This window comes from Hyla sarda, chromosome 4, assembly GCF_029499605.1.
Source record: "Hyla sarda isolate aHylSar1 chromosome 4, aHylSar1.hap1, whole genome shotgun sequence".
NCBI lineage: Eukaryota > Metazoa > Chordata > Amphibia > Anura > Hylidae > Hyla > Hyla sarda.
Genome location: NC_079192.1, coordinates 370082162 through 370108088, shown reverse-complemented (window position 1 = coordinate 370108088; position 25927 = coordinate 370082162). Strand labels below are relative to the sequence as shown.

Genomic DNA, 25927 nt, shown 5'->3' with positions numbered 1-25927 from the left:
TAAGGGTGTAATAATATTTAATAGACTCTGTAACACAATACTGGAGGTTAATTCCAGCGACAATGAACAAAATACAACTTTACTTGGAATAACTTGATGAGAATTGAGGGTCTGATGCTCTGTAATCCACAATTGTTAGGTCATTTATAGTAAGATTTACAGCATCATTAAATGTTACATATTTATTACCTAGCATGCAAATTTTACACAAAACCCTTTGACATTGGTTTGTCCCACAAAATGCCTTTCTCCAACGTTTGTGAGAATGAAGAGATGACGCAATGATCTGCTCCCTTCAACAAAACGGCTTCCATTGTAAGATATAAACATTATGCAAATCTGAACTAAAAAAATGACAATTCTAAAACAAATATTGGCCACGTATTCAGTATTTAGGTCTTTTCACTTCAACCCTGAAAATGAAAAAAAGGACAAAATATTGTTAGTTAAACATAATACATGGAACAAAGTAAGGCAAAACAATCACAAAAAGGCACTTAATGTATTTATTATCAATAAAATTACACACAGGGGCAACCCACTGGGAGAAAAAGGACAAGGGGAAAATTCTCCAGTGTCCTTTACCAAAATGAACATTTGATTTAAAAAAGATTTCCCAGGATTAATGTAAATAAATTGTAATTATTCTATATAATGGAATTTTATATGGTCCATATGAGAACATTTGTGCATTTACTTTTTCACCAGGAGTGGATCCAAACAAAAAATTTAAGGAAAAGAATTCTACTTTTTTTTTTGTGTTGAAATGACTCCTCTGTTTGGCTAGAAAACATAAGGGCAGGAAATCTGCACAGTAACTTTACCCAGCTATATCTCGCGATTGATGGAGGTCTCATCACTGCGAGCCCGACCGATCAAAAGTTTTTGTATGAAAAAATAGTAACCATTGCGAATGATCGCAAAAAGTTGTAAGTGTAATGTTTTAATATAAGTGTGAGATCACAAAATATAATCCTACATGTTAAAAAGTTGTACATGTGACATTGGAAAGGAAATTGACCCTTTAATATGTGTACACAATGGGTGAAATTGTTCCTTAAAAGGGGTTTTCCCAATCTTTATACATTGATGGCATTAACCCCTTAACGACCACGGACGTAAATGTACGTCCTGGTTTGGCGGGACTTCCCGCACCAGGACGTACATTTACGTCCTGTGTATGACCGCGAGCATCGGAAGGGTGCTCGTGTCATACACGGCAGGTTCCGGTTGCTCGCAGCAGCCGGGGACCCGCCCGTAATGGCCGACAATCGCGATTCCACGGATGTCCGCCATTAACCCCTCCGATGCCGTGATCAATACAGATCACAGCAATGCGGCACTTTGATTGGATGATCGGATCGCCCGCAGCGCTGCCGCGGGGATCCGATCATCCAGCATGACAGCCGGAGGTCCCCTCACCTGGCTCCGGCCGTCTCCCGGAGTCTTCTGCTCTGGTCTGCGATCGAGCAGACCAGAGCAGAAGATCACCGATAATACTGATCAGTGCTGTGTCCTATACATAGCACTGCACAGTATTAGCAATAAAACGATTGCTATAGATAGTCCCCTATGGGGACATAAAAAGTGTAAAAAAATAGTTGAAAAATGTAAAAATAAAAAGTTTTAAAAAAAGTGAAAAATCCCCTAAGTTTTATAAACATATTTGGTATTGCCACGTGCGTAAATGTCCGAACTATCAAAATATAATGTTAATGATCCCGTACAGTGAATGGCGTAAACGTAAAAAATTTAAAAAGTCCAAAAATGCTGCCACATTTTGTCACATTTTATTAAAAAAAAAAAAAAAAATGATCTAAAAGTTTTATATATGCAAATGTGGTATCTAAAAAAAGTACAGATGACGGCGCAAAAAATTAGCCCTCATACCGCCCTATATGGGGAAAAATGAAATAGTTATAGGTGGTCAAAATAGGGCGATTTTAGATTACTGATTTTGTACAAAAAGTCTTAATTTCTTTTTTAAGCGGTACAAAAATATAAAAGTATCTAGCCATGGTTTTTTATTTTAGCCATTTTAATCGTATTGACCCACAGAATAAAGAACACATATTTTTACCGTAAATTGTACAGTGTGAAAACGAAACCCTCCAAAATGTGCAAAATTTTGGTTTTCTTTTAAATTTCCTCCCTAAAATTATTTTTTTTTGGGTTCGCTGTACATTTTATGGTAAAATGAGAGGTTTCATTACAAAGTACAATTGGTCACACAAAAAACAATCCCTTATATGGGTCTATAGATGGAAAAATAAGAGAGTTATAGATTTTAGAAGGCGAGGAGGAAAAAACGAAAAACGCAAAAATAAAATTGGCCTGGTCCTTAAGGTGAAAATGGGCTTGGTCATTAAGGGGTTAAAGGGGTATTCCAGGAAAAAAAAAATTATATCATACTGGCTCCAGAAAGTTAAACAGATTTGTAAATTACTCTGGAGAGTTCTTGAGACAAGCAGAGGTGTCAGCAGAGAGCACTGTTGTCAGACAGGAAAAAACGACTTAACTTCAGCAGCTGATAACTACTGGAAGGATTACGATTTTTTTTTTAAGAGAAGTCATTTACAAATCTGTAACTTTCTGAAGCCAGTTGATTAAAAAAAAAAAATGTTTTTCCTGGAATACCCCTTTAACTGCATAATGCCCAGAAAACCCCTTTTATTGTGTCTAATTCTAGTTATACAAGACAACAAGTTTTAATGCACTGACAATATATGATAATGTCACTGGTTGACAGAATCCCACAGTTGCACTTACCCATCAGCCTCCAGCTTCTTCCGTTTCTCAATGATCTAGACAAAGCACATTGTAATTAGAATTGAAGAACACATCACCAATAGTGATTTACATATGATTTAGGGCATGTAGTTTTATTTTTACCACTATAACATACTAGGGAGGATACGTGTAGGAACTTTGCCCACAGTTGGCAGGAGTAGTTTCCAATACCAGTAAATTATATTCCTGCTTTAATTTACAGATTTGCCTTAGGCTGGGTTCACACTACGGTTTGTCATTACGGTTCCCGTATACGGCTGGGAGGAGGGGTGGGCGGGGCTTAATCGACCACGTTTTGCCTGCGGTCGGGAAACCGCATACGGCCGAAAAAGCAGCCGACCGGAGGCTGCGGTTCACTCCGGTTGGCTCATAGACATACATTAACTACGGTTCCCTATACAGCTGCGTGCGGGCGCCGCGATTAAGCCCCGCCCACCCCTCCTCCCAGCCGTATACGGGAACCGTAATTACAAACCGTAGTGTGAACCCAGCCTTAGACTGAAATCTATAACATCACTTGTTGCTCCAGTTTTCCTCTGCACTTGATTTTCTCTATCTCCTCCTGATGTACAGAAACGGTACAGAGTAAAGCCCTGCGTAGGACTGTATTCGGAATCCTGCTCCCGCTGCATTTCTGACCAATACTACCCGATTGCGCAAGGTGAGTGTTTCACTATCGCCCGCTCCTGCAAACATTTTGTCACAGCTTTTAGAAATAGTACCCCTGTGCCATTTCATCACCCTCTTGTGCCATTTCATCAGCCCCCTGTGACATTGCGTGGTACCCGCTGTATTTTCTGTGACTGCCCGCAAAAACCTCATTACCGCCTGCGTCCGCAACTTTTTTACTGGATCCCAATCACGATGTAGGGCTCTAGTACCCAGGTTACTATTAGGGTAGTAAAAGTTGACTTTGTTAAATATATTCTTACCGCACTGATCTTTTTCCACTGTCTGTCCAGTTCTGCTTTTTCATTTGTCTCCTTAAAGCGTCTTGTTTTACGTCCCTCTGACATTTTAATACCATATTGAAATGCAGCTCTAAGGAACAAAAAAAATGGAATATGCAACATGTCAAAAGTATAAATTTCACTCAAACAAGTAGATGAACCAGGTAAATAGGAAAGAAACTCTACTTTACTATAACCAGCATTCAAGTCAAGAAAACCAAGCCAGCGCATCAATGGTGTAAACAAACTGGCTGTCAATTTTATTTTTCAACAATAAGAAAGGTTAGTACACATGTAATTCTAAACCATGTCTGAGAATATACGTAGGGCAGACATCTTGTAATGTTAAAATAAGGATAAGTGAACACAAGATGTAATATTCATAACTATCTACAGAAGTTTAAAAATGGGTCAAAACAAACCGAAACTACTCAAAAGTATGGGGGAAAGGGGTTACTAAACACTTTGCTTAATCTGAGATGTATGGTTTTAGAGGAAGTTGTTGGTTCCAGGAAAGGAGGAGTTAAAAAGAAACTATAATTTTGGATTGTAAAAATTGGTTCTTTTCCTCCTGTTGGACTTAGGGAGTCATGCAATCTTTGTGTATTTCTGTAAAGACTACTTGTTATATGCTGCTTTGTTAGTTTGTACTTCTAGACATAAGGCACATATAGATCTTGATGTATATTTTTTTGCACATATATTGTTTGTCTTTTATAAAGTTTACAATGTCAGAAATAGCCTTGGGATACTAGACCTATATAAGTGGTGGTGGGAGAAGGTTCGGGATGCTTTAAACTGGAGGCATGTCTGCAGAAACGTAGCAATGTTCAGCAATTGGTCATTCATGCCATCTCTCTGATCGGTATGGTCAGAAGGGAGTGAAACTAACGAACCGGAGGATAAACAATTGGGTGATGTAGTATCTACTTATAAAAGGATATTTCCTGTGATTATGAGCTGCTCATGTACTGTAAAAAAAACTAAAAGCAAGATTATATTAACCATTCATGTGTTGCCGTGATTCTCTTACACTGAAGGATGTCAAATGTATAAACAGGCTGGACCTAAAAATATGTATTATAAAAGAGTAAGTTAGAAGCATGGCACCCTCCCCTTAAATTATGATGTTATATTTAATTAAAAAGTGGCAAAAAAAAAAAGTAACAGATTAGAAAGCGATTTAAAAAGACATCCAGCATGACATCTAATATGGTAATTTGGAAAATACCCTCTGAAATAAGCAGAGCCACAACTATAGCGGTCACAGCTGGCCAGCATCAGTGTACACAAGGTCCTGAACTAGACAGGGAGGTGTGTGGGGCATGGCTTACAAGGCCCAGATGTTGGCTGGTATCAGGACCTATATGCAAACGGGCTAAAGACAATTAACCGCTTAAGGACCGGGGGGTTTCCGTTTTTGCATTTTCATTTTTCGCTCCTTTTAAAAAAAAAAAAAAATCATAACTCTTTAAATTTTGCACCTAAAAATCCATATGATGGCTTATTTTTTGCGCCACCAATTCTACTTTGTAATGACGTCAGTCATTTTGCCCAAAAATCTACGGTGAAACGGAAAAAAAATTATTGTGAGACAAAATTGAAAAAAAAACGCAGTTTTATCAATTTTGGGGGCTTCCGTTTCTACACAGTACATTTTTCGGTAAAAATGACACCTTTATTTATTCTGTAGGTCCATACGGTTAAAATGATACCCTACTTATATAGGTTGGATATTGTCGGACTTCTGGAAAAAATCATAACTTCATGCAGGAAAATTAATACGTTTAAAATTGTCATCTTCTGATCCCTATAACTTTTTTATTTTTCCGTGCATGGGGCGGTATGAGGGCTTATTTTTTGCGCCGTGATCTGAAATTTTTAACGGTACCATGTTTGCATTGATTGACTTATTGATTAATATAAAAAGTGACCAAATATGCACTATTTTGGACTTTGGAATTTTTTTGCGCGTACGCCATTGACGTGCGCTTTAATTAACAATATATTTTTATAATTCGGACATTTCCGCATGCGGCGATACCATATATGTTTATTTTTATTTACACTGTTTTTTTTTTTTTATGGGAAAAGGGGGGGCGATTCAAACTTTTAATAGGGGAGGGGTTAAATGATCTTTATTCATTTTTTTTTTACTTTTTTTTTTTTTTGCAGTGTTATAGCTCCCATAGGGACCTATAACACTGCACACACTGATCTTTTACATTTATCACTGGTTTCTCATAAGAAACCAGTGATTGATGATTCTGCCGCTTGACTGCTCATGCCTTGATCTCAGGCACTGAGCAGTAATTCGGCAATCGGACAGCAAGGAGGCAGGTAGGGACCCTCCAGCTGTCCTGTAAGCTGTTCGGGATGTCACGATTTCACCGCGGCTATCCCACCGCGACTATACCGAACAGCCCACTGAGCTAACCGGCACATTTTCACTTTAGACGCGGCGTTCAACTTTGAACGCCATGTCTAAAGGGTTAATAGCGTGCGGCACTGCGATCAATGCCGCGCGCTATTAGCCACGGGTCCCGGCCGACGCAGGATGCAAATGTACGTCCTGGTGAGGTGGTACTTAACGCACCAGGACATACATTTACATCCTATACATAACCACGAGCATCGGAGCAGGTCCTTGCTGCTGATAGCCGGATGTCCGCCATTCACCCCTCAGATGCGGCATCTGCAGCATTGCGGTCACTAAAATGGATAATCGGATCGCCTGCAGTGCTGCCGCGGCGATCTGATTATCCAGAACAGCAGACGGAGGTCCCCTCACCTGCCTCTGCTGCCTTCCACGGGTCTTCTACTCCGGTGCGATCGAGCAGACCAGAGCAGAAGATGACCTATAACACTGATCAGTGCTATGCCCTATGCATAGCACTGAACAGCATTAGCAATCGAATGATTGCTATAAATAGTTCCCTATGGGGACTATTAAAGTGTAAAAATAAAAGTAATAAAATAAAATTAAAAACCCCTACAATAAAAATGTAAATTGTCCCATTTTCCCTATTTCACCCCCAGAAAGTGTAAAATAAAAATTATTATAGATATTTGGTATCACCGCGTGCGTAAATATTCGAACTATTAAAATATAATGTTAATGATACCATAGGTTGATCATCTTGAACTTAAAATATATATATTATATATATATATATAATATATATATATATATATATATATATATATATATATATATCCAAAATTGCTGCTTTTTTTTTTTTTATAACATTTTATTCCCCATAAAATTGAGAACAAAATTTATTAAAAGTTTTATATAAGCAAACATGGCATCAATAAAAAGTACAGATCACAGCGCAAAAAATGAGCCCTCATATCACCGCTTATATGGAAAAAATGAAAAAGTTATAGGTCTTCAAACTAGGGGGATTTTAAACGTACTAATTTGGTTAAAAAATTTGCGATTTTTTTTTTTTTTTTTAAGCGCAACAGTAATAGAAAAGTATGTTATCATGGGTATCATTTTAATCGTATTGACCCAAAGAATAAAGAACACATGTAATTTTTACGGTAAATTGTACAGCGTGAAAACGAAACCTTACAAAGTTAGCAAAATTGCTGTTTTCTTTTAAATTTCCCCACACAAATAGTATTTTTTTGGTTGGGCCATACATTTTATGTTAAAGTGAGTGATGGCAATACAACGGACAACTGGTCGCGCAAAAAACAAGCCCTCATACTAGTCTGTGGATGAAAATATAAAAGAGTTATGATTTTTTTGAAGGCGAGGAGGAAAAAATGAAAACGTAAAAATAAAATTGTCTGAGTCCTTAAAGGAGTATTCCGGGCAAAAACATTATCCCCTATAGAAAGGATAGGGGATAAGATGTCCGATCGCAAGGGGCCCGCCGCTGGGACCCTCTGCGATCTCCCTGCAGCAGCCCGCATTCTATGCGTAGCTGCGTCTGAAGTTTCGGAAACCTCCGGGAATCAGAGATGGGGACGTGACGTCAGGCCACTCCCCCTCCATTCATGTCTATGGGAGGGGGCGTAACGGCTGCAACGCCCCCTCCCATAGACATGAATGGAGGGGGCGTGGCGTGACATCACATCCCCGTCTCGGAAGCCCGGAGGTTTCCGAAACTTCAGACGCAGCTATGCATAGAATGCGGGCTGCTGCAGGGAGATCGCGGGGGGTCGGGTCATCTTATAAGACATCTTATCCCCTATCCTTTCGATAGGGGATAGGATGTTTTTGCCCAGAATACCCCTTTAAGGCCCAAATGGGCCGAGTCCTTAAGGGGTTAAATCAACTGATGCCAGAAAGTTAAAACAGATTTGTAAATTACTTCTATTAAAAATTCTTAATCCTTCCAGTACTTATTAGCGGCTGTATACTACAGAGGAAATGCTTTTCTTTTTGAATTTCCTTTCTTTCTGACCACAGTGCTCTCTGCTGACACCTCTGTCCATGTCAGGAACTGTCCAGAGTAGGCGCAAATCCCCATAGAAAACCTCTCCTGCTCTGGACAGTTCCTAAAATGGACAGAGGTGTCAGCAGAGACCACTGTGGTCAGACAGAAAAGAAATGCAAAAAAAAAATAATAATAATAATTAATTTCCTCTGTAGTATACAGTCGCTAATAAGTACTGGAAGGATTAAAACATTTTAATAGAAGTAATTTACAAATCTGTTTAACTTTAACTTTCTGGCACCAGTTAATAAAGAAAAAAAGTTTTCCACTGGAGTACCCCTTTAAAGCCAAACATAAGGAAAGGTAAGTAAACATCTTAGATCTGACTTAGAGTCTTGTCTGATCTGGGGTACCTAGGAATCTCTAGTTATACCCCTTACAATAAGACAACTTCTTAACTAGGGCTGCGACTAACAATTTTTTCCATAATCGATTAGTTGGTAGTTAATTGTTTCTATTCAATCATATAAAAATAACCAGAGTGGATCTTTTGTGAGTTACATTAGAGTTAATAAGGGGGGGGGGGGTGTATTAGGTAAGGGATGTATTGTTGGTAGTGTCTGGTGTCGGCTAGATGCTGAGCTTTGCGGAGGCTGAGAGGAATATTTTTTTTATTATATTTTAAATACATATATTAGTTCTTTTAAATATTAAAAATTCTTTTTTTTCCCTTGTAAGGGCTATATCTTTCTCCCTGTCTCTTACATGTGGCCAGATAGTAGGGGCCGCACATTCCTTGGTTATCCATTCTACGTGCCCCTAGCAGCCCATTAAGTGAGGAGGGGGTCAGCACACAAAATCTTCCAATTCTTGCATCTTCTCTCCAACTATTGAGAATCTGGCCTCCAGCAAACAGCCTGACAACCAAGGACTCCTGACAGCTGCAGGAAGCAGAAGATGGTGTTGCTGGGCCCCTTCTTCACTTAACAGGCTGCTGAGGACCACAGCTGCATATATACATTGTGATAGTTGCTAAGTGTATGTGAACTTGGCTGACCAATTAATCAACCAACAGAATAATTAACAAACATTTTCATACCGATTAATCGATTAGTTGTTTCAGCCCTATACTTAACAACTACTTACTTGGGCAGAGCCTCTTTATTGTTCATATATTCACTGTATTCCTCTTGTGTATCAAAGTCCCATCGACCCAGAGGTCCCTTCTTGTTGCCCTGTGGAAGAAGAAAAAAAAGTTACAAACTACTAATATCACAGGCAGTATAGGCAAATATGTTATATCTTATCCTTAGGACTGTCCATTTCTATAAGTTGGGTGGGGTCAGACTCCCTGCTGATCAGTTAACTTAAAGGGGTTCTCCGCTGCTCAGTGTTTGGAACAAACTATTCAAAACGCTGGAGCTGGGAGCTCGTGATGTCATAGCCCCGCCCCCTCAATGAAAGTCTATGGGAGGGGGCGCGGGGCTATGGCGTCACAAGCTCCCGGCGTCGGCTCCAGTGTTCGGAACAGTTTGTTCCAAACGCTGAGCAGCGAAACCCCTTTAAAGAGGACCTGTGGCCTCCCCAAACATGACTTTTTAATAACCCATGAAAGCTTAGGATGCCCTGAATTTAGAGATGCTCTCATCTTCTGATCAGCGTTTTTGTACCCCATCTGTCAGTGAATCCCTCAGATGGGTGTACCATACATTACGATACTGTATGCTGATGCTGCAGTGGGGGGGACACGCTGGAGTCGGTTATAAGCAGCAGTGTAGGTGGCGAGTGGAGCTTCTGCCACCATCTTGACTCCTCAAACTACCGCAATCGTGCTGCTGGTGGTCTGAAGAGTCTCCCAAAACCCATCCCCATCATGCTTCAGACGCCATGATCAATATTGATCAAGGCATCTGAAGGGTTAATGGAAGGCATCTGCGCTATCAGCAGCCGGGACACTTGGTCTATGAAGCAAGCACAGCTTCTGTGCTAGCTTCATAGTCCCGATGAGACTCAGGACTTAAATGTACGTCTTGCTGTGCCAAGTAGCCAGGGCGTACGAGTACATCCAGTGTCCTCTAGGGGTTAAGTACTGTAAAGATTTTATATTAATGGTTTACCATTTTGAAGATATTTGCATGCTGTCAGTGAATGAGAAAATTCTTGTATCAATTCAAAGACTGTTTCACCAGAAAAATCTGCTCGGAATCTCCGCAAAATATACTGCACATTGAATTAAATGGGGATTCCACTGTCCCATTCATATGATTCGATTTGTCACGAACTTCTCGGCTTGGCGTTTGCTGACTTTAGCCTGCATAAATTAGTTCAGCTTTCAGGTGCTCCGGTGGGCTGGAGACTCTCCTAGGACTGAATCCACCTTTTCCAGACCCCCCCCCCCGGAGCACCTGAAAGCTGAACTAATTTATGCAGGATGAGTCATCAACTGCCGAGCTGAGAAGTTCGTGACGAATCGAATCACTGTAACTTCGCTCATCTCTAAAAACATTAAAAATATCTTTCAAATTTTAACCCCTTTAGGAAGAAGTGGACCAAGACTTACCTGGTCCATTTTACTGTAGTCCACTTCTTCATCGCTGTCTACCGCCATATCATCCATACTGCAATCAAACAGATTAAAATTGTTATAAAATATTATTCATATGCAACCGAAACATTATTGACTTTCATTCAGTGATTTACCACATATTTACAACAAAATGTTTTTTCGCACCCAATGCAGTGTTGGTAAAGCAAGGAGCTTTAATGCACATGTTAAACTGGTTGTCCACAATTGCTTCTAGACAAGTGTTTCCCAACCAGTGTGCCTCCAGCTGTTGCAACACCACCACTCCCAGCATGCCCGGACAGCCAAAGGCTGTCCGTGCATGCTGGCAGTGGTAGTTTTGCAACAGCTGGAGGCATATTGGTTGGGAAACACTGGTCTAGACATATTATAAACTGTTTAGTGTGTGTTGCTACTGTGAAACCTAGGGATCAGCTGGTATCTATGAAAAATCAGGCAGAAATAGTTTATTCCTCTACACCACCAACATTGGTGAATGGTCTGTCCATGTATTTCATGGAAATTCTAAGTCCTAATAGGAAATAAGACACGTATCCAGGTAAATACACCAATTCCCCATACACTAATGTGGCCCCAGTCTACTATATTTGGATTGCCCACTGCTAGGTAAGACACCGCTGTCACACAATAACATGTCACGTTTCCCCTGGCTGTAACGTTTATATAAAAAGACAGTGTCTATTTATCACCGGGGTCCCTGAACAGGAACAGATGGTAAGTTTATACTTAAAGTCTCCTTTGCTAGGTCACCGAAATACATTTTCTTAGAAATAGCATATATACAAAAGATCTAGCTCATTGACTTATTTTCTTTCCTTTATCACCTGAATATTATTTTTCCTTCATGCACAACAGGAAACCATAATTTGTGGAAAGCAAATACAGAATGAGCCGTGCGGCCCTAGACAGAACTTACGTTGCAGGATAACATTCAGCATAACTGTTCCACATGCCAAAGAAATCTCCCAACTGCTTCTTGTCTTCATGTTTCTTCATTGTTTGTAGGAGTTAAGAAATGTAAAAGTAAAACATAGACAAATGCACTTCAAACAATAGCTATAAAAAATTGGACATTAAAATAATTTCCTCATCTTCCGTTTTCAGTTCAGAGCAGAGCTAAGCCTCCTCTCATTCCTCCTTTCAGCAGGAAGGGCTCATGCTCTGTGAGCAACACTTCAGACACACTGGCAAGCTACTAGCACTTTGCATGACTCACTAGCAGTATAGCTTGCACACAAGCAGCAGGCCCATGTATAAAGTATCTATGAATAGGTTTGCATAAGGTTCCTGGCAGATAAACGTCGTCTCCTGCTCTGTGCAGAGTGTTTGATGTCAGCAGCAGCCTGTCCACTACTTTAGAGTAAGTTTAAAAGTTTTAAAATTATATAGATTTACAAGAGTGGATAACGTTACATGCCCTATAATACAGACTAGAATGGTGCTGAGAACAGAAGGGCTGTGCTGACATTTTGGAATTTTTTCAGCTTTGAGGTCAGTTTTCTCATATTACTCTGACAACACATAATGGTAAAGGAAACAATCTTTTCGTTCCTGGTTACACCCCCTCATAGAAATATAGACAAAAAGGATATTCTATTCCCTCCCAACCAGGAGCTCCAGCAAAGTTATCATTGATAGACTTCAGAAGATCCTTAGTTGATCCAGGCCCTAGTAAAGAAAAACATTTCTATTAGCTTCACAGGAAAGAATCAGAAAGGTTCGCTTTTACATATCTTCTTACATTACACAAACCAGAAATACAAAAAAAACATCAAAATTAAAACACTAAACATTAGCAAATAAAAGAAAAAGATATACATAAATAAAATAAAAATAAAAACACACGCAAAACCCTGACCCACCCCAATCTTCCACTTTTTCTTGTGCTATATAGCACTTTTGCTGTATGAAGATCAATATACTAAATGTTTCTGTCTGCGAGACAACTGGCAGCAGCAAACGCCTCCCTCCCCCCGACTCTGTTTGAAGTAGGACTCCAATACTGTTAATCCCTGCCCCATTTGTCAAGTCGCACCCTCTTAAATCATTACCCAAATTAAAATTTAAACAGATCAATAGTGTTTTCTGCATGTTTTTAGAGACAACCCGACTGAATGAGGACGTTTATCTTGTTACTATTATTGTTACCATTCATTTCTAGGTTTAGTGAGTCTTTAAAAACTTTGTGTAGCTGCATCAAATAGAAGCTACACATTATAGTCACCTGAGGCAGCAATCATCTGATCACTGCAGATCGGACGTCTTTAACCCCTTAACGACGCAGGACGTATATTTACGTCCTGCGCCGGCTCCCGCGATATGAAGCGGGATCGCACCGCGATCCCGCATCATATCGCGTCGGTCCCGGCGCTAATCAACGGCCGGGACTCGCGGCTAATACCACACATCGCCGATCGCGGCGATGTGCGGTATTAACCCTTTAGAAGCGGCGGTCAAAGCTGACCGCCGCTTCTAAAGTGAAACTGAAAGTATCCCGGCTGCTCAGTCGGGCTGTTCGGGACCGCCGCGGTGAAATCGCGGCGTCCCGAACAGCTGATCGGACACCGGGAGGGCTCTTACCTGCCTCCTCGGTGTCCGATCGACGAATGACTGCTCCGTGCCTGAGATCCAAGCACGAGCAGTCATGCGCCGATAACACTGATCACAGGCATGTTAATACACGCCAGTGATCAGGATGAGAGATCAGTGTGTGCAGTGTTATAGGTCCCTATGGGACCTATAACACTGCAAAAAAAAAAAAAGTGCTAATAAAGGTCATTTAACCCCTTCCCTAATAAAAGTTTGAATCACCCCCCTTTTCCCATAAAAAAAATAAAACAGTGTAAAAAAAAAAAAAAATTATAAACATATGTGGTATCGCCGCGTGCGTAAATGTCCGAACTATAAAAATATATCATTAATTAAGCCGTACGGTCAATGGCGTACGCGCAAAAAAATTCCAAAGTCCCAAAAAGCGTATTTTGGTCACTTTTTATAACATTAAAAAATGAATAAAAAGTGATCAAAAAGTCCGATCAAAACAAAAATCATACCGATAAAAACTTCAGATTACGGCGCAAAAAATTAGTCCTCATACCGCCCCGTACATGGAAAAATAAAAAAGTTATAGGGGTCAGAAGATGACATTTTTAAACGTATAAATTTTCCTGCATGTTGTTATGATTTTTTCCAGAAGTGCGACAAAATCAAACCTATATAAGTAGGGTATCATTTTAACCGTATGGACCTACAGAATAATGATAAGGTGTCATTTTTACCGAAATATGCACTGCGTAGAAACGGAAGCCCCCAAAAGTTACAAAATGGCATTTTTTTCGATTTTGTCGCACAATGATTTTTTTTTCCATTTCGCCGTGCATTTTTGGGTAAAATGACTAATGCCCCTGCAAAGTAGAATTGGCGACGCAAAAAATAAGCCATAATATGGATTTTTAGGTGGAAAATTGAAAGGGTTATGATTTTTAAAAGGTAAGGAGGAAAAAACGAAAGTGCAAAAACGGAAAAACCCTGAGTCCTTAAGGGGTTAAAGGGGTTGTCTAGCCCCTCTTTCTTGGATGATCTGAGACTGGAACACGGAGATACAAGTGTCCAACTCCAACAAGTATCCAAAATTCGTATCAAAAAGCAATAGGTGAACTAGGCCTCATCTTAATGAATTGTTACTTACAATTGTAAAAGGTTAAACAATTAAAATTAATTTATAATGAAGCATAATATGAATAAATCCCTGCATCAAGTACTATGGCTATTTAAAACAAATACAGTAAGTAGTTACATCAATTTTTCAAGAAAGGCATTTACACTTTGTAAACTGTAAAATGTATAGTTAAGAATATTTAGGGATAAAAAATGTTTGTTGTTTCTACAGCGTAAAAGCTACCTCATTTTATACCTTCTTTTTATCATTTTCATAGCAGGAGCAATCCACTGCACAGCTTTTTTTAAATGCCTGTTTTTACTTAATAATAAAGAATTATGTAACTTACCTATGTCAATATCAATTGGCTAAAAGAAAAAGAAAACAATAATGTTAAAAAGGGCAAATGCTTCATAATAATACACTACTACTACTTAGGTGAATATTAGCCTGGTCGCTACTATAAAATTAAAATAATAATATATATATACATACACACACACACACACACACGTGTGTGTGTGTGTGTGTATATACAAATGTGTGTGTATGTATAAACATGTGTGTGTGTGTATGTATATACAAATGTGTGTGTATGTATAAACATGTGTGTGTGTGTGTGTGTGTGTGTGTGTGTATGTATATACAAATGTGTGTGTATGTATAAACATGTGTGTGTGTGTGTGTGTATATATACAAATGTGTGTGTATGTATAAACGTGTGTGTGTGTGTGTGTATATATACAAATGTGTGTATGTATAAACATGTGTGTGTGTGTGTGTGTGTGTGTGTGTATGTATATATAAATGTGTGTGTATGTATAAACATGTGTGTGTGTGTGTGTGTGTGTATGTATATACAAATGTGTGTGTATGTATAAACATGTGTGTGTGTGTGTGTGTGTGTATATGTATATAGAGCCCTGTGCTCTACTGTGCTGCTTTTCTTGAAGAGCAAATCAGGAAAGAAGGAGCACATGGATCTGTCCCTTTGCTTTAGTATTTGGTGGAGGTCTCAACACCAGAACACCCACCGATTAAAACTAGTCATCCATTCAGTTCATAATTGTTCATAATATATACACATTTAATCCCAGTTATTCAGACTGCTGCCATGTTATAGCTTGGCTACAAGGTTAAAGTACACAGTATAGTGTGTGGGGTCATTCTTGGAATATAGTAATCCGGTAGAGGGAAGGTGTGTATATGTGTATAGACAAGTATAAGGTACATTTATCACCTCATCATCAGCCTTTGGCTTCTCAAAGTAGCTGTGCTTCCTCTTTTCTTCTTCTCGTTCTCGCTCTCTCTCTCGCTCCCGTTCCCGTACTCTTTCCCTGTCTCTCTCTCTTTCACGCTCATGATCCCGGTCTCGGTCCCTCTCCCTTGGACGGTCTCTATCCCTATCGCGTTCCTTATCTCTGTGCTTTTCTCTCTCTTTCTCACGGGGAGGTTTGGTTGTAGTAGGAATGTAGTCTCCAATATCATCAAAGATGCTTCAATAAAAGAAAGGTAATTGTAATCATAATAATACTGCACGTATACAGAAAGTACACCTGAATATTTCTGGAAATGACAGAAGTATAATCAGAAGATGGTAAATTACAACATTTCTTACTTCAAATCAGCCTCTGGAGGTTTCTTTTCATCCAACTTTCCTATAAAGAAATAAAATGTATTAAGTTATTTGTGTTCAAGACATTTCCTACTTTCAACTTCTAACAAAGGAAGTAGCGACCTTCAATTACTTCCCCGAGGTCTAAGCAATGCCCCCATATAAAAAAAAAATTTAAACAGGTAATGAGCTGAGATTAGGAGCACTCTCTTGAAATAGAACAGGATATCATATTATACGCAGAGGGAACGTGATTACAGCCGTAACAGACTAGCTTCCTTCCGGGGAGACTACTTACAGGGCCTGTTGGGGACACTTTAAAACTACATTATATATCCTCACCATCTCTGCAGGCAGGAACATCTCCCAGGGACGGTGAGGAAGAAGATTTTACCATAGATAACACATTGCTACGGGTTGTATATGGTAATATCTGATGACAGGTTCCCTTTAAAGGTACAGCGAGTTGTAGCGCTTCCTCAAGTTCCATGGCCACTTAAAACAGATCATAGGCCGTGGTGCCAGGTGCTGAGATCCAGTTTATATAATATTGATGACCTAACTGGATGACAGTCCCTCAGTTTTGAAAAAGATAGATAACCCTTTTAAAAACACAAAAACAACCACTAAAAATTTTACCATTTTAATGTAAAACCTAAGGTGCAGAAGAACTGTAAACCAAGACAGACACCTGAGAAATACAATAGGAATACACCAATACCTTTGTCTTTTTTCTTCAGCTTCTTATTGCGAGTTCCTTGTCTCAGGTAGGATAAGATTTGAGTCAGCTTGCTGATGACTATGTCATTCGTTGTGAGTGTTGTTTGAGCCTACAAAGTAGAGGTTTATGTGAAAGTGAAGCAGAAGCAATCACAGACGCAGTATTTTAACTAGATGCCACATATACATTTGGCTGAAAGTTTGATAATAATTTATATGGAGCTTATAGCAAGTCAAATACCAACCCTGATATAAAAGGCTTTTGTCATAGGAAAAAAATATTTTAAATATTTCAGTTGCCTTTTTAAGAAAAAAAAAAAATAAGTCTGTAAACTTTATTACCTCATTCCTTAAGCCTGCAACCTACTCCTAGATTCGGAGTCCTTTCATAAAGGCATCCTTTCCAGTAATACATGCTAGATGTGAGGACTGTGTGCAAGTTGCTGCAGCCTTCACTAGCTCTCGTGTATTAGCACGGCTTCATATTTGGACTGAATTTCTTTTCTACTGCCAATAAGAGATCTCTCCTCTTTTGTGCTGTCATGCACTGATACCGAAAATTATGTATGATTTTCCCTTTCTGCATAGTCTCCTGTAGGTGCTCTCCTTTCTCTCTCTCCTCTAAGGCCGCATTCACAGGACGGAAAATCTGTGCGGAATTCTGCATGACTTTTCCATGTTGAATTCCGCCTATGTGTATTCCCTATCAACTTTAATGAGATTCTGCAATTTCATTCACTCAGCAGAATTTCCGCATGTGGAATTCCACTTCTGAAGTTCTGTTTTCCGTGCTCCAGAAAAATATAAGTCTGGCCTTTTATTTGCCAGACTTTTGCTGCAGAATCCCATTGAACTCAATGGGGCCTAATTTCTGCTGAATTCGTATGAAAATCATGTGGAATACATGCGGAATTCCGCAAATGCGGAAAAAGATGCAGAATTCTGCAAAAACAAATGCAGGTGCAGAATTGAAGCGGACTCTCCGTTCTGTGTATGCAGCCTTAAACAGTCCATGTGCTTGCCTTGGGTGTTCTCCTTAGCTATATTCTAATTCAGCACTGCCTGTGTGATCTGCTCTTTCTGAAAACGCAGACCCCCCCCCCACATACTCTATGTTGTACAACCTCCTCCCTTCCGCGGAAGCACATGAACCAACAAAAGAAAGTGTGTAAAGTTGTCCATATCTAAACTGTCATTCAAAGATATATTTAAAAGGACTCAACTTTTTTTTACACAACAAACTACAGGGGTGTGGGATGTATTTTAAAATATTAGATTATAATCCTCCACTATTATTTACCTCCATGGTTGGACAGTCGGCTTTACTCCGTATAAGTGTGGTTGGAATGTCAGTGTCCGCATATTCATCATCTAAATCTACCACATAGGCCATCCGTCCAGGCAGGAAAAGCTCATTGCGCTCATAAGCTTTGCCCTTAAATAGCATACGGTACACATTGCGACCTATTGCAAACAAGAAAAAAAAAATTGGATATTCTAAAAGTTTTTTCACAAAATTCTCCAGAAGAACCATGAGTAATGTAAGAACTTACCAAGGCGAGTCTTAAATTCAATCTTATTTTCTGGATCTTCATCTTTTCTGTACAAAAATATAAATGGAAGTTTAAATTAAAGCCATGTTCACAAGAAGCAATGTACACATCTTTTTGCAGCCAATTTCTTCCATCAAATGAATTTGGAAGCTATATAACCACACACGTGCAGCCTCCCTCTACTGAGAAACGGGACCATGGCTTGCTCTGGCCAGGCCTGTACCGATCTGACATATCACAACATCTACATTAAATGGGCACTGTCAGATACAAAAACTTTTGATATGTTGTAAGGCATGCAAAGCCAATAGGTTTTGCAATTGCTTTCATTAGAAAATTTTCAGTATTTCATACTGAAAAAGCCAGTCAAACAACTGCCCCCCCCCCCCCCTGCCTGCTTGGACACATACTAGTCCTGCTGTGTCCATACATCATCACCTATGTCATGGACACACTTCCTTGATTGACAGCTGTGAGCGCAGGGCTCACAGCTGGAGGAAAAATCCTCCCACTGTCAGCTTGTGTCCCGCTACTGTCAGTGAGGAAAAGCTGGGATTTGTAGTTTTGCTAATGCTAGGGGAGATGTGAGCAGACAACATACTGAGGGAGGGGGCGGAGACCTGCACAGTGAGGCCACGCCCCTCCCTTTGAGAGGAATTCAGACTGAGCTAAATTAAAAGCGTAATAAAAAAAATAAAGGTGCTAGACACATAAAAATTAGATGTACATGGTCAGGATTAAGTACTGAGCGATATTGGATCTGACGGGTACGCTTAACGTTTATGCAAGTTGTGTAATGTTAAATCAGACTTGCACGATTCCACCCTATTTACTATTGGAACACACAGGCCAGAAAAGTTCTGACCAGCTTTTTCTTGGTTAGAATTTCCAGCCATTTAGTCCCAGGCTTTTGTGTGAATACAATAGTAAATAGGTCAAGTTGTGAAAACAAGCAAACAATGCACCAAATTGTGGCACGCTGTGCAACACTTAACAAAAGCAGGGCGGGTTTAACAAGGTGTCACTGTGAGAGGGGTAACCTCCCACTAACATCTAAACATACTCATCTGATCACCAGGGTGGCTTCTGTTTGAGAAGCTCTATCCACATGTGATACTCACTTGGTTTCTTTCTGGGGCTTTTCGATGATATCCTCTTCTTCCTTTTCTTTGCTGGCAATTTCAGCACGGACCTAAAAATACACAGCACAAACCAATGAAAGCTTTGCCATTAGTTAAAATACCTCAGAAAATATGTAACATACAAGTATCATTCAAATTAGATGCCAAATATTCTAATATCAGTCACAAGAGGGATTTTTCTCTTACCTTTTGCAACAGGGCAAAATCAAGACCTTTCACCAAGTGAGTGTGCTCCATGTCACCACCCAAGAACTTGGACTCCTGGATCAACTGACGCCTTTTCTCTGCTGCCGATTTGTCACTGGAAAAAAATCAGATGTATAATGAAATTAGTACAAAAATGGTTAGAAAAATCTTTTAACCTCATATCTTTTAAAAGGAAAGTAATCAGTAAACAATCCTGACGTATAACCAAAAAGCAGTGGGATTACAGCCTTAAATGGGTATTCTCATCTCAGCCTCTTCTCCCCTATTCATAGGATAGGGGATAACAAGATTATAAGTGGCTGTCCAACCGCTGGGACGCCCCCAACAATCCTGAAAAATTGTCCTTGAAATGAGAAGACAAGAACTAAGCACTAAGGGGCTGCTGGATATTTCTGAGTTCCAAGGAAGCCTACTGATCAACAAGCTAAGCTTGAGAATATTCTATTAAGGTGCTCATACAACTTCAACAACAGTCAGCTGAGCAGCTCTCTCTCACAATAACTCCATAGTCATGAATGCTCAGCTCCACCGATTTTTCGTTTATGAGGGGAGGTAAACTGCTGTCAGACAGCTCTACAGCAGTCAATCTCCTTACATATTTGATAGGCAGTAACCTCTTCACGTATGGGTAGGAGCAGTTCTACATCTTGTACAGGGCCTTTAGACTCTCCCCTGATGTCAGTGGAAAGAAAGATCAGGTAGTTGGATTGCAAAATGCCTAATCCATTTATTCTCAGAGAAATAAACACCACAGAGGTCTAAAAGCAGCTTCCTCCCCTCAAAACAACTGAACACAAGTATATGGGGGAGGGAAGAATCAGACCGCTATCTTAGATGAATGCACTTACGCTTCAGCTGTAGGTCCCACTGCTCGGTAATTTGCTGTTGTGCTGATGAGTTCAGTTTCTTCATAGTCCTTGTTGACTCCATCTCTTCTCTCTTTTGCTCGGTCTCTATATTTCTCAGCAAGTTCTCTCTCACGTTCAATTTCTTGCTGTCGTAATTTTGCATAGTAGCTGTGTGTGTGTAAGAAAAAGAAATAAAAGATTGTGAGTAAAGACCTAAAGGGATAATGATTACTATTAGAGATGAGCGAATTTACAGTAAATTCGATTCGTCACCAACTTCTCGGCTCGGCAGTTGATGGCTTATCCTGCATAAATTAGTTCAGCTTTCAGGTGCTCCGGTGGGCTGGAAAAGGTGGATACAGTCCTAGGAAAGAGTCTCCTAGGACTGTATCCACCTTTTCCATCCCACGGGAGCACCTGAAAGCTGAACTAATTTATGCAGGAAAAAGTCATCAACTGCCGAGCCGAGAAGTTCATGACGAATCGAATTTACTGTAAATTCGCTCATCTCTAATTACTATACATTTACCAGTGTTGCCTTAACCTAGACAAGGTGAAGGCAGGGCTTAGGTTACCTCTTTTTCTTCCGTCTTCTGGCTGCTGGATCTTCATCCTCATTATATTCACGTGGCATCCTAGAGGGTACAGTACAAGTTTAAACTGTGTATAAAAAAACAGCATTTTTCTCCCAAATATAACAAGTCGTAATTGATGTAAAAGCTTTCCGTATGTACTTACTCATGATGGCGGGATTTTGTAGGCGGTGCAGAAGAAGGCGTTGCACGCGGGGTCATAAGAAGTTTACGGAAGTCTTCATTTGTTAGCTTTGACCTATAAGCAATGAATGGATTAGATGCGTGTAGTTCGACAAACTAGTATAAAGTCAAAGGCCACTATGTCTCAATGAATATGCAGAACATACTAGATCCATTCCTGGTTGGCAGAGTTTGCATTCATGGTGTACAAGTAAAAAGGACAACATGGTGAAAGCTGTTTTATTGCTATTATCAGTCATTTTTAAAACTATTAACATAAAAAGAAATTATATCAGGAGAAAATAACATTGCGTTGTGGAAACCTGGATAAGAGAATTCAAAATGACTACTACAATGTATTTGAAAGAAAAAAGAAAGCAAGTTTCTATTATTATTTCAATAGATCCCATGGTTAAGTGTAGGCAGCTCTTGTGTAGATTAATGCCAGAGCCTCCAGTGTCCATTTCATTTGCCTGCACTTATTGTTACAGAGGGGGGGCAGAAAAGACACAATACCTCCCAACTCCCATCCCAAGTTTAAACGTGATCTGTGGTCAAATTAGAAAGTTTTTATTTTATTTTTTATTATTATGTACAAATAGGTCTGTGATCAGCCCCCCCACCCCAACCTGTTTCACACGTACAACACTTTATATTTCTATCTGACAGTCTGCAAATACATCAGAGGGGCGAGGCTTCATTACAATATGTGCTGTGGTGACAGTGCAGGCTATGAGGGAGGGGGTGTATATATAATTTGGGGGGCATGGCCAGCGCGTGGCAGTACTAAGTTTACACAAATAGAAACTTCCTCCACTTCTATCATTAGCCTATAATGACTCCATTAACCCCTATTGGCTGCTATCCATAGCATATGCCAGTGTTTCCCAACCGGGGTGCCTCCAGCTGTGGCAAAACTACAACTCCCAGCATGCCCGGACAGCCAGAGGCTGTCCGGGCATGCTGGGAGTTGTAGTTTTGCCACAGCTGGAGGCACCCCGGTTGGGAAACACTGGCATATGCTATCATGTGGGGTGATAAAAAAAAGAAAGGCTATTTTGAATTTGACCACAGTCCTCTAAGAGTTTTCGAATATAGTGTAATGTGATAAAATGCAACATTGGACTTACTGGAGTGAATGCAGATCTTCCACCTCATGGCCATCTGGGGCCAGAGGATTGGAAAACAACTCACCTGGAATAAAAAAATAAAAATAATTACCATAAGATAAACTTTATGAACATGTTAATATAAGACAACATTTTTTTAAGCCTCCTTATTAGCTTCAGAAAGAAAGCCATATTATCTAAACCGATGCAAAAAAATATATTAAAAAAAATGCCCCAAAAGCCAGAAAAATGAAACTTTCAGAAAGCCTTTTCTGGCTTTTAGGGCATCTTTAAGCCTTTTTTTGCATCAGTTTAGATTGCAGCGGGTCTCAGTCCTGTCTTCGTCACTAACAGCCAGACTGCGCTTTTCACTCCCCAGCCGCCTGATCTCAACCTTTGACTAATGCAGTAAGAGGGTCAAATTTGACTGGAAGCTGGAGTGAGACATGTGCTGCCACACACTTTACCCATATTACTCATAATCCCAGCGGATCTCAGTAGTGATACCCAGGAGTAGTGTGGCGAAGTGGTGCGATCTAAGGTTCCGGATCCAGATCGGAAGTTGCATAGAGAACTTCCATGTGCACTGAGCAGCAGAATTCTATTCTGATCACTGGGGTTCTGCTGCTTGCTGATTTAACTTGAAATTAATTCCGAGTGGGATATCTGTGTGCATGGGCCCTTAACCCCTTCCCGACCCATGACATACATGTACGTCATGCAGATACTGGCCGCTACTCACGGCATGCGCCTGGTAAGATGGTGGCTATTAGTGAAAGCCATCATCTTACCGGGCGTGGCGGGATGCAGCGAGTAGCGGCCAGTATCTGCATGACGTACATGTATGTCATGGGTCGGGAAGGGGTTAAGGGCCCATGCCATACATGTACATCATGCAGATGCTCGGGACCTAGGGGGGCATGACTATTTCTCTTACAAGTAGAGAGTTTCATAGAGAAATAAAAAAAATTCCAATTTTTCACAATATTTTAGAGTTTTTCACATAAATCGCTTCATGTATCAACAAAAATACAATATGTCTCGAAAAAAAACTCTCTCAATCACTTTACCAGGTAAAAGCAGTTCAAAGTTAATACCACTTAAAGAGAAACATGTCAGGGATTTGAAAAAAAATATAGCTGGGTCATGAAGGGGTTAAAGTTGCAAAAACAAAGCATAAAAATGACTGTCCATGTGCTTCCTACTTACCTCACTGTTAAGATTATAGGAGTTTTCCCACCTCACCTTGCTATGGCATATTAAATATTTCATACAAGCCTGATCTTTAGGGGTCTTATCATGAAAAACAGTATACCCTATATAGGGGATACATTTAAGATCGCAGGGGGTCCAAGCGCTGGGCCCCTGCGATCTGCTGTTAGGAGCCCCGGCTCTCCATCACAGGGGTGCATCACGACATCGGCCCGAAGCGGGAGCCATCACGCCCCCTCCATATAACCCTATGGGTGACCTGTTATTTTCAGCTCTCACATAAAGCTATATAAAGGGGGCATGGCGGCTCCCGCTTCGGGCAGGGGTCGTGATGCGCCCCTGTGATGGAGAGTAGTGGTTCCAAACAGCAGATCGCGGGGGCCCAGTGCTCGAACCCCTTGCAATCTAAAACTTATCCCCTATCCGAAGGATAGGGGATATGTTTTTTTTTTTTCTTCATGATACTTACCCTTTAATGATGTGTCCCCTGTAATTTGAGAACTGTGGGGGTAATCATGTTAAAGTCAATGGAACATACAGAAAGAGAGGCGTGAACTTCGAACCACCGCCACAGGGTGAAATTTGCGCTGATGATAATGATGGCGTTATACAGATGGCTTATTCATGTAGTGATCATTACAGTTCCTGTCAGAAGGATAATCATTGGTTCAGGACTATTCAGGACTTGCAGTACATACTCAGGTCATGACAGGACTTTAAAGGGTACCTCTCATCAAATAAACTTTTGATATATTTTAGATTAATGAATGTTGAATAACTTTCCAATAGCATGTTAATGAAAAATATGCTTCTTTCTATTGTATTTTTCCCGATCAGTCCTGTCAGCAAGCATTTGTGACTCATGCTGGAGTCCTTAACACTCAGAGCTGCCAGCCTGCTTTGTTCACAGCCAAACAGGCTGTGAACAAAGCAGGCTGGCAGCTCTGAGTGTTCTCCTTTGTGAACAAAGCAGGCTGGCACCTCTGAGTGTTCTCCTTTGTGAACAAAGCAGACTGGCAGCTCGTAGTGTTTAGGACTCCAGCATGAGTCTGAAATGCTTGCTGCCAGGACTGGTAGGGAGACCCCTAGTGGTCATTTCTTCAAAGTGGAAAATTAAATAGAAAGAAGCATATTTTTTAATAACATGCAATTGTAAAGTTATTCTGCATACATTAATCTATAATATATCAAAAGTTTTTTTGATGAGAGGTACCCTTTAAGGGATTTGCAGTTCCACATGTAAACATCACAATACCAGACCCAATGGAAGGAGATTTATTGAAAATTGGCTAAAAGCGTGTTCACATTGACAAGAGTGATTTTTGACACTTTTTTTCTGTTTAAAAGAAACAGCAACAGAGGTAACTAGAGATGAGCGAACTTACAGTTAATTCGATTCTTCACGAACTTCTCGGCTCGGCAGTTGATGACTTATCCTGCATAAGTTAGTTCAGCTTTCAGGTGCTCCGGTGGGCTGGAAAAGGTGGATACAGTCCTAGGAGACTCTTTCCTAGGACTGCACCCACCTTTTCCAGCCCACCGGAGCACCGGAAAGCTGAACTCATTTATGCAGGATAAGTCATCAACTGCCGAGGCGAGAAGTTCGTGACGAATCGAATTTACTGTAAGTTCGCTCATCTCTAGAGGTAACTACAAACAAAAAAAAAACTCAAAAATTCTGCAGATTCTACACCAGTGTGCCTCCAGCTGTTGCAAAACTACAACTCCCAGCATGCCCGGACAGCCAAGGGCTGTTCTGCACATGTTGGGAGTTGTAGTGTTGCAACAGCTGGAGGCACTCTGGTTGGGAAACACTGTTCTACACCAATCTGCTGTGCCAGAACTAAAACTGAGCTGTGATTGGTTGCTATGGGAAACACATTCTATTTTATTGTTAGATAGTTCTGATAACCTTCCTTATAATGTGGTGTTTTGTAGTTGGACCGAGCAGAACAACAGTGTTTCCCAACCAGGGTGTTTGCAGCTGTTGCAAAACTACAACTCCCAGCATGCCCGGACAGCCAAAGGCTGTCCGGGCATGCTGGGAGTTGTAGTTTTGCAACAGCTGGAGGCACCCTGGCAGGGAAACCATGCACCATAATAACCAGATGAGATGAAGCAGAGCGCACTCTGTACGGCGCACCGACCACCAGCACCCGCGGTATAGACGACATTATCTTAATTCCACATAATATTTACGACTTACTTTCCCTCTCAGGCATCTTCACGGCCACATATACACCAACCGGAAACCGGAAGTACTTTAGATTTACCCACAGGGCCCCTGTACACTAACAATACCCGCCCTCTGGACACGTGACTTGGAATCAAGCTTTCATTGGATGAGAGTCCGGCAGATGCGGGTGAGCGCTGATTGGTTAGGGCAGCTG

At 40.4% G+C, this 25927-nt stretch overlaps 1 protein-coding gene across 1 annotated transcript; it reads right to left on the bottom strand.

Annotated features, from left to right (window-relative positions):
- IK (IK cytokine) lies at positions 1-25833 on the bottom strand. Its single transcript, XM_056516714.1, has 20 exons — positions 25744-25833; positions 22347-22410; positions 21200-21292; positions 21037-21096; positions 20462-20629; positions 19593-19707; positions 19386-19456; positions 18265-18311; positions 18012-18175; positions 16713-16821; positions 15995-16034; positions 15617-15872; positions 14726-14744; positions 12311-12386; positions 11635-11715; positions 10695-10752; positions 9281-9369; positions 3723-3831; positions 2770-2804; positions 1-413 (listed from the first exon to the last, which is right to left on the bottom strand). The coding sequence occupies exons 1-20, from the start codon at positions 25757-25759 to the stop codon at positions 386-388; spliced, it is 1698 nt and encodes a 565-aa protein (XP_056372689.1). The 5' UTR covers positions 25760-25833; the 3' UTR covers positions 1-385.
- Positions 25834-25927: the final 94 nt, after the last annotated feature.